The 9,346-nt window shown below is 55.7% G+C and overlaps 1 protein-coding gene across 1 annotated transcript; it reads left to right on the top strand.

Annotated features, from left to right (window-relative positions):
* Positions 1-398: 398 nt before the first annotated feature.
* LOC114021174 (E3 ubiquitin-protein ligase TRIM7) lies at positions 399-8,595 on the top strand. The gene is made up of 4 exons (XM_043534673.1): positions 399-564; positions 3,041-3,361; positions 7,589-7,699; positions 7,807-8,595. Exons 2-4 carry the CDS (start codon positions 3,085-3,087, stop codon positions 8,322-8,324), a joined length of 906 nt encoding a protein of 301 aa, XP_043390608.1. The 5' UTR covers positions 399-564; positions 3,041-3,084; the 3' UTR covers positions 8,325-8,595.
* The last annotated feature ends 751 nt before the right edge of the window (positions 8,596-9,346 follow it).

Below are 9,346 nucleotides of genomic sequence, written 5' to 3'. Positions count from 1 at the left end.
GGCCCTGCTCACTGGGGGTGTCAGGTGAGGACAGGCCCTGTCTGCTCCCCTACTGCCTTGGATCAGCATGCCAGGGGTAATGGGGGAAGGACAGGGGGTCAGTATGGCAAGGGCTGAGGGCAGGAGATGGGGGCTGGGGGATGAGGTGGGGGCATGTGCGGACAGCAAGGATGCCAGGGGAATAGGGGACATGGGGGGCAACGGGGAAATGGGGGGTGGAGGAAGAGGGCTGGGCTGGGGGGGCTGGGACCCCTCCCAGGCGACAGAATCAAAGCAGAGGCCTGACCCACAGGGAAAAGCCAGATTGCTATTGCCCTGTATCCCCCCTTTCCCCCCATGTTCCCTGTGCCACCCTCTGCCCAGCTCCCCCTCCCTGCCCAGCTCCCCCATGAGCCTCCACACGCAGACGGGCTGGCTCTGGCCTACCCCTGCCTGCTGTGTGGATGCTCCGCACAGCAGCCCTGGGCTAAGGGAGGGCTGGACTCGTGCGGAGGGTGGGGGCGGGGGGGTGGCCTTTGTCCCTCCTCCCTCCCCTGCAAGCACTTTCGCTTTCACTGCCGGCTGGTGAGTGGGGCCGGGGCAATGCTCCGGGATCGGGCGTGGCTCCCCTCAACCTGCATGCTCAGGCGCCTTCTCCTCCCTCCTGCCCCCCCCGCTCTCTCCTGTCCCCCCTCCAGGGCTTAATTTGGGCCAGGGCTGAGCCCCGGCCCCTCTGGGCTTGTCACTTCCTAGCCCCGGCCCCTCTGGGCTTGGCCCGTCAGTTATGAAAGTAAAAATATTGCGGCAGCTCTTCACCACGAATGAAGTGCTGCCCCCGTCCCCTCCCCTCCTCTCCCCTGAGCCCCTTCTCTTCTCATCTGCCCTCCTGGTCCTCTCCCGTCTGCTTCCCCCTCTGACCTCCCCCCACCTCCATCTTCCTCTCCTGCCACCTCTTCCTCCCCCCCCCGACCTCCTCTTCTTCTCCTGTCCCCTTCCCCCTCTTTCGTCCCTTCCCCCGAGACCCTCTTCCTCTCCACCCTCCCCTCCTGACCCCCACCTGACCTCCTCTTCCTCCCCTCTCCCGAGACCCTCTTCCTCTCCACCCTCCCCTCCTGACCCCCACCTGACCCCCTCTTCCTCCCCTCCCCCGAGACCCTCTTCCTCTCCACCCTCCCCTCCTGACCCCCACCTGACCTCCTCTTCCTCCCCTCCCCCGAGACCCTCTTCCTCTCCACCCTCCCCTCCTGACCCCCACCTGACCTCCTCTTCCTCCCCTCCCCCGAGACCCTCTTCCTCTCCACCCTCTCCTCCTGACCCCCACCTGACCCCCTCTTCCTCCCCTCCCCCTGAGACCCTCCTTCTCTCCACCCTCCCTTCCTGACCCCCACCTGACCTCCTCTTCCTCCCCTCCCCCGAGACCCTCTTCCTCTCCAGCCCTCCCCTCCTGACCCCCACCTGACCCCCTCTTCCTCCCCTTCCCCCCCAGACCCTCTTCCTCTCCAGCCCTCCCCTCCTGATCCCTATCTGACCCCCTCTTCCTCCCCTCCCCCTGAGACCTTCTTCCTCTCCACCCCTCCCCTCCTGACCCCCACCTGACCCCCTCTTCTTCCCCTTCCCCCCTGAGACCTTCTTCCTCTCCACCCCTCCCCTCCTGACCCCCACCTGACCCCCTCTTCTTCCCCTTCCCCCCGAGACCTTCTTCCTCTCCACCCCTCCCCTCCTGATAACCCCCCATCTTCTCTGACTCCTGCTCCCCCATCCCTCCCTCTACTGCTCCCCCCCCACAGCCACCCCCGGGCCCTTCGGGGGAGCAGGCAGGCAGGGGACAGAGAGCCGCAGCAGCTGGGCCTGGGAGCTCTCAGCTACCTTGTGACTTCCCCATGGGGGTGACACCAATTCTCAGCAGCCAAGTGGCTGGAGCCCGGGTGCTGACCCAAGGGGGCATTGGGGGCCTGGCGGTTCAAGCCAGGTTCAAGCAGTTCAAGCTCCCTGTGCCCAAAGCAGGGGGTGGTGATGAAACGGAGGCAAAGGACCGGCATGGGGCAGCTGCAGGGACGCACAACGTGGAGCCCAGATTTGGGGTCCAGTCCCAGTTCTGCCATGGGGTGTGTGTGGTGCGGGGTGGGGGTGGGGGCAGGATGTGGGATTGTGTCTGTGTCAGGTGCTTAATAACACCCTATAGCCCCTGGGTCTTCTTGTCAGCAGCTCTTGAAGTGCTCTGAAAAGGAAATCGGGATCGTTAACCCCATGGCACAGATGGGGAAACTGAGGCATGGTGGGAGGAAGTGACTCATCCAAAGTCCCCTATCAGCAGAGCCGGGCAGAGGACCCAGGTGTCCTGCATCCCAGTTCGGGTCTGTAGCCACTGTCTGAGCACCTCTGGGGATTTATTGATCCTCACAACACCTGTGAAGGAGGGACGGTCCCAGAGCCCCGGCTCCCGCCCGAGCTGGAATGGCTACGCGGCCATGTTCTAGCCCCGCAGCCCGAGCCTCGTGAGGCGAGGCCACTGGCACCGCTCAGCTGCGGGGGTTTTATTACCGCCAAGGGACTGATTTGTAAAGGGATGGAGGTGCCTAAAATCTAGTGGGTTGGCTGTAGACGCCAGGATGCCCAACTCCCATTGGTTTCCAGGGGGGTTAGGCACCGCGGGCCGTTTGGCCAAAACACAACCCGTTGTTCAAAATATTTTGATGGTGACAAAATCAGCATTTCCCAGCCAAATTTCCAGCCAGCCCTAGCTTGGTGTACAACCAGCAGCCACTTGGTAACTGACCCCCAGGCTGCATGGCCTAGTGGGTGGAGCTAGGCCGTGTCTAAGGGCCATCAGGACTCCTGGGTTCTATCCCTGGTTCTGGGAGGGGAGTGGGGGCTAGTGGCTAGATTGGGCTAGGAGTCTGGACTCCTGAGTTCTATCCTGACCTTGTGCAAGTCACTTCCCCCTTTATGTGCCTCAGTTTCCCAATCGATAAAATGGCACTATTAATACTGCCCTCCTTCGTAAAGGGCTTTGAGACAGGCAGATGGACAGCAGTAGTTATTTGTATTAACCTCTGCACAGGACTGCTTTCCTGCCGGGATCTGGGACGCCGGCCCAGGGTAGACATGGCACAGTGCGCGTCCTGCAAGCTCGTCAAGTATTTGAACGATCTAGAATCAAGAGAGTTCCAGATGTTCAAGTTTCACCTGGAGAACTATCCCCTGGAAGACGGCTACAAGCGAATCCCCCGCTCCAAGATGGAGGTGGCTGAAGCCATGGACATAGCTTGGACCATGGTCCAGGTTTACCAGGAGTCCAAGGCTCTGCAGATGGCGGTGAAGATATTGGATGGTATTAACCGGAAGGATCTGTCGCTAAGGATCCAAAAGGACATGCCAAAGAGTGAGTAGATGGAGGAGATCCCCCCTCGTTTTCCCCTATGGTCTGACTCATTCCTTGCTGGAACTTTTTGATCCCCCTGTTGTGCCTCAGTTTCCCCCAGTCCAACAAGGGTGGCCTAGCGGCTAGCGCCCAGAACTGGCACTCAGCAGACCGGGGTTCCATTCCCAGCTCTGCTGCTGGGTGATCCCAGACAAATCACAGCCCGGCCCCCTCTCCGTGCCTCAGTTTCCCCATCTGAAAAATGGCTGGTAGGGATGCTGGCGTTCCCTCTAAAGTGCTTTGTCTCTGTGGATGGAAAGCACTAAGGCACGGAGAGGCTGCAGCTACATCTCTGCTACTGAGCCTCATGTAGATGCCGCGGCCGGTCTGTCTCACTGCTAGGGCTGGGGTATAAATACCTCCTACATTGGTGGAAGGGGTTTTCCCGTCCTCTCTCTGAGAGGCAGTAGCAAGGGTGATGGAGGAATCTGTCGACCCAGCTGCGGCGACGCGGGGGATGAGGTCGACCCATCTCTGGCTCTCGGGGCGTGACATTTTCACTGTTCAAAAAATGCGGCGGGGTTCATCTCATTTTGCAGCTAGGCCAGATGCTTTTGGCTGTAAGCACTGGGGGCTTTGCTGGCCTGACTCTGTTGATCACGGCAGCAGTTGTTTTCCCCCGGCAGCTACGCCAGGATGTGTTTGACGGGTAGGCCAGGCGCAAGCAGCTTGTCCCAGGTCGCCTGGGGCATCTGTGGTGAAGCAGCAGATCAAACCCAGAGCTTCCAAATGCCAGGCCAAATGCCTAAGCACCTGCCCCTTTCTCGCAGGAAGAATGTGGGTACATTGCAGAGGGGTCAGAGAAGATTAAAGGATTAGAAAACCTGCCTTACAGTGACAGACTCCAGGAACTCGATCTAGTTAGTTTAACCAAGAGAAGGTTTGGCGGGGCTTGATCCCAGTCTATAAGTATCTACCTGGGGGACAAATATTTCATAACGGGCTCTTCGGTCTATCAGAGGAAGGTCTAATGACCCTGTCCAATGGCTGGGCGTTGAAGCTAGACACATTCAGACAGTAAAGAAAGCGTAAAAGTTTAATGGTGAGAGTAATTAATCACTTGGACAATTCAGCACGGCTCGTGGTGGATTCTCCATCCCTGATCATTTTTATATCGAGATTGGCTGTTTTTTCTCTGCTCTAGGGATTATTTCGGGGCAGTTCTCTGGCCCCGTGTCATACAGAGGTCAGGCTAGACCAGTGGTCCTTGACCAGGGGTACATGTACCCCCGGGGTTATGCAGAGGTCTTCCAGGGGGCACATCAACTCATCTAGATATTTGCCTAGTTTTACAACAGGCTACATAAAAAGCACTAGCAAAGTCAGGACAAACCGAAATTTCATACAGACAATGACTTGTTTATACTTCTCTATAGACTCTACACTGAAATGTAAGTACAATATGTTTATTCCAATCCATTTATATTATATTATATGGTAAAAACAAGAAAGGCAGCAATTTGTCAGTACTAGTGTGGCTGTGACATTTTGGTATTTTTAGGCCTGATTTTTGTAAGCAAGTTGTTTTTAAGTCAGGTGAAACTTGGGGGCGTGCCGGACAAATCAGACTCCTGAGAGGGGTCCCGTCGTCTGGAAAGGCTGAGAGCCACTGGGTTAGATGATCACAAAGATTCCTTCAGGCCCTGGAATCTACACGCTAGAGGTGCTTTGCTGCTATGCCAATGCCCGTGGCAGTGCAGCCCAGCCAGGGGCACCCTCCTGCATTGGGCCATGGCACGGCCGAGGTGCCTTGCCTCAGTTTCCCCTTTCTTCCACCCCTACAAAGGAACAGCTTCCGATACAAAGCTGACCTCTGGGCTTCGTTTATTGCCAGGCACCGGTGCGGTAATTCCCCCAAAGCCTTGGAGCAAAACCAATCTCCGGTGCCGACGGTGAACGTCACCGTGTTTGCTCTCTTTGGGGATCTCACCTCCAGGTCACCCACTCGAGAGTCAATCACAGCACCTCACGTCTCTCCAGAGTCCACCCTCAAGGGCTCGCCAGCTTTGGTCCGTTCTCACCAACAATTCCAGCTCCCATCCAGGCTCTTCCCTCTAGGGCGCAGGTAACCGGTTTTACGCCCATTTGGGGGCCAATTGACCAGTCACAGGTGCACTGACCTCCTCTGTCTTAAAGGACCAGTGTCACCCCGTGACACCTTTCCAGCGTAGGCGCAGCCTCAGGATGTCCTCTCTGCCGTTCACATCGGTTTCAAGGCGCACCCTAAGTTAAAGCAGTGCATGTGGATGCGGCATCTGGGACCCAGCCTAGAGATTGGCTTGGAAGGGTGAGATTTTTATTGCGAAATGCCGGTAAATGTTGATTTCACTGCGCACACAGGGACCGACGAAAAAATGTTCCCATCGACATTAATCGAACTTTAAAAAGAAAGTAAGAAAAATGCGGCTTGAGACCTTATTAGAGTTTGATTTAAGGGTATTTACTTTGTGCATTTTGACGTGGGATGTGGACAATTTGGCTATAAAACTTTAACTTTTGGAATCTCAGCATCTCCTGCCATTAGGTAATTACAGTAACGCCTCGCTTAACGTTGCAGTTATGTTCCTGAAAAATGCTACTTTAAGCGAAACGATGTTAAGCGAATCCAATTTCCCCATAAGAATGAATGTAAATAGCGAGGGTTAGGTTCCAGGGAAATTTTTTTCGCCAGACAAAAGACACGCACACACACACACACACACACATATAAGTTTTAAACAAATAATTTAACACTGTGCACAGCGATGATGGTTGTGAAGCTTGGTTGAGGTGGTGAAGTCAGAGGGTGGGATATTTCCCAGGGAATGCCTTGCTGCTAAATGATGAACTCGCACGCGGCTGAGCCCTCAAGGGTAACACATTGTTGTTAATGCAGCCTCACACCCTACAAGGCAGCACGAATGGAGGGAGGAGACACAGCATGGCAGAGAGAGACAGGGACACACCCTGTGTGTGTGTGAGAGAGAGACGCACGCTGCCCCTTTAAGTACACTGACCTCACTCTAAATACGCTGCCTTTGTAAGTAGACCAGCAAGCTGAGACAGCAGCTGCTGCCAGCAAGCTCCCTCCATCCTGAGCCCTGTCCTGTCCCTCCTGCTCTGTGGAGATGGGGTACAGGAGCAGGGGGAGGGGGATACCCTGACATCAGCACCCCTCTTCCCATCCTCCGCCCACTGCACAGCAAGCAGGAGACTACTGGGAGCAGCTCCAAGGTGGAGGGCAGGAGCAGCACATGGCAGTGGGGGAGGGACAGCTGAACTGCCGGCAATTGATAGAAGAGATCCCGCCTCGTTTCCCCCAGTGGTCTGACTCATTTCTTGCTGGAGCTTTCTGGTAAATGGGGGGGAGGGTCATCCCCTGGCATGCCTCAGTTTCCCCCCGTCTAACAAGGGTGGCCTAGTGGCTAGCGCCCAGAACTGGCGGCTGCTGCACAGGGAACTTAGGGGAGAGGGGAGCTGATGGGGGGCTGCCAGCCCATGCTGGTTCCAAGCCCCCACCAGCTCGCTGCCGCGGGCTGCTCTTCCTGCAAGCAGTGGACAAAGCAGGCGGCTGCCAAACAACGTTATAAGGGAGCATGGCACAACTTTAAACGAGCCTGTTCTCTAATTGATCAGCAACGTAACAACATTAACGGGGACAACTTTAAGTGAGGAGTTACTGTATTGTCTGACTCCCCTTTTCCCCCCAAAAAAGGATTTCCTGCAACTCTGAAAAATTTAAATCCATAAAAACAGAAAAAAGAGAGGCTTAAAACCCGTAATGTGGCAGAACTGTGAAAATGTCGGTTGATCAAAATAGAACAAAATGCTTAAAACCCGAAATGTCCAGCACCTGTGAATATTTCAGTCGATAAAATAGAAAAAAAAGCTTCAAAATAAACATCGGTATTTATCCCTCGAAATTATAAACCCATAAAAATCGAATGCTGCCAATGCTAGCTGTAGGTGTAGTTCACTGTTCACCTATAAAACGAGGGAGGGAGAAGACAATACAACATTCAGGGTTTGATTCCTCCCTCTGTAGAGATTGCCTGTCCTCACTAGAGCACCCCCTAGTGGGAAGCGATGTATCTACAATGGGGCTGACCCTGGGAGTTTGTAGCCTGACCTCCTGCCAGCCTGCCTCCGTTTGTCCCTTTAGGAGGCAGTTTCGCCCATGGGTAATTATTTCTCTCATGTGTCTCGTAGTTTTCTGTCAGACGCCAGAGCCGGCTGGCGCGAGCGAGGACGACGAGAATGACCAGCAGGAGAAGCTGGACTCGGAGCTGTACGATCAATTTTTCGGAAGCAAGAAGAAAGGTCAGTGACAGTCCAATGCCACCAGCACAGGTCACGGTGAGATTCTGCAGCGGCCGTGGTGCTGCGTGCCGAGATCTCACCCTAACTCTCTGCTTCTCTCTCCCCAGTGGAGGTGAAGCTGGATCCCAACACGGCATTCCCCACGCTGCTGATCTCCCAAGACCAGAAAAGCGTGCGGCTCGGGGACTGCGCCCAGAACCTTCCCTGCAGCTCGGAGCGTTTTTCTTTCCAGCCCTGTGTGCTGGGCACCCCGGGCATCTCTGGGGGGCGGCTGGACTGGGCAGTGGAGGTGGGTGCCGGGAAAGGCTGGATCGTCGGCGCCGTCCGGGAATCAGTGAAGAGGAACGAGCGTCTCTACATAACGGCTGAGCAGGGGTTCTGGGGGCTGGAGTTGAACCATGGGGAGTACGAGGCGCTCAGCACCCCTAAGACGACGCTTTTCCTACGGGAGCCTCTGCGTAGGATCAAGGTGCATCTAGACTTCATCCTTGGAAGACTCTCCTTCTACAGCAACGACGCCAGGGAGCACATCTTCACCTTCAACTACCCCTTCTCCGAGAAGATGTTCCCCTTCTTCTTGACCTGGGACACGGACGTCCCGCTCCAGCTCTGCCCATGTGACTGAGAGCGCCTCCCCACCGCACGCTTTGCAAGAGCAGGGATGTTACACTCCAGCGTGCAGGCCAAAATCCCAGCCCCGGGAATCACCCACTGCCACCTGCCTCCGCACTTCCACTTTCACTGTCACTTCCTGTCCGGATCGGGTGCGAACCCTCCTCGACTGTCTCGCGTGACTTGGTCGGATGATATTTTGTGTTGTTTCTTGACGTCTCCAGCTCTTGGAGCCATGGTTTTTTGGTAAGAATCTGCGCTTTCATTAAAAAAAAAAAAGGTAACTCGTTTTCTAGCACTTTGGGTTGCGGAGAAACCCTGTGAAACCTGACCCTAGAAAGGTCCAACCCCAGAAGGCAAATGTATAAAACAAACAAACAAACCCCCCCCCCCCAAAGGTTTATTATTTGTCAAATCTTGTGATTTTTTTTTTCAAGCCAATCTCATGAATTTTGGGGGCTCCCATTCTGCTATTTGAGCAGGGGAGACTTAAAGAGCTCAGTCTGCTTGGAGAAGTTTGAGAGGTGACCTGATTTTGACATATAAGTAAGGCTACGTTTTAGTCACAGGTATTTTTAGTAAAAGTCATGGACAGGTTACCGGCAGTAAACAAAAATTCACGGCCCTTGAGTTTTACTTTATATCCCTAACTAAAACTTCGGTGCAGGGGTAATGAGGGGCGGAGGTCTGGGGGTGCTGCTGGTGGTGGCCCAGGACCCCCACTGGTGCTGGGGTGGGGGGCAGCAACGGTTTGCGGCCAGGACCCCCACTGGTGCGGGGGCGGAGGGGGGAGTGGGGCTGGGTCACGGCGCATGACCGGGACCCCTGCTGGTGCTGGGGAGGGGGGCGACCCCCGCTGCTGCTGGGGTGGTGGGGGATTGGTGGGGCTCGCAGGCTCCTTACTGGGCTCTGTGTGTTCCCGCAGCTCTGGCCAGGGGGCTTCAATCGCCGTCCCTGCTACCCCCTGGTGGAGGGATTGCGCTCTGCCGTGTGTGTGTGTCCCTGCTGCCCCCTGCTGGAGGGACTGGGCCCTGA

The sequence above is a fragment of the Chelonia mydas genome, chromosome 23, assembly GCF_015237465.2.
Source record: "Chelonia mydas isolate rCheMyd1 chromosome 23, rCheMyd1.pri.v2, whole genome shotgun sequence".
NCBI classification, from domain to species: Eukaryota; Metazoa; Chordata; order Testudines; family Cheloniidae; genus Chelonia; species Chelonia mydas.
This window is presented reverse-complemented; position numbering and strand designations above follow the sequence as displayed.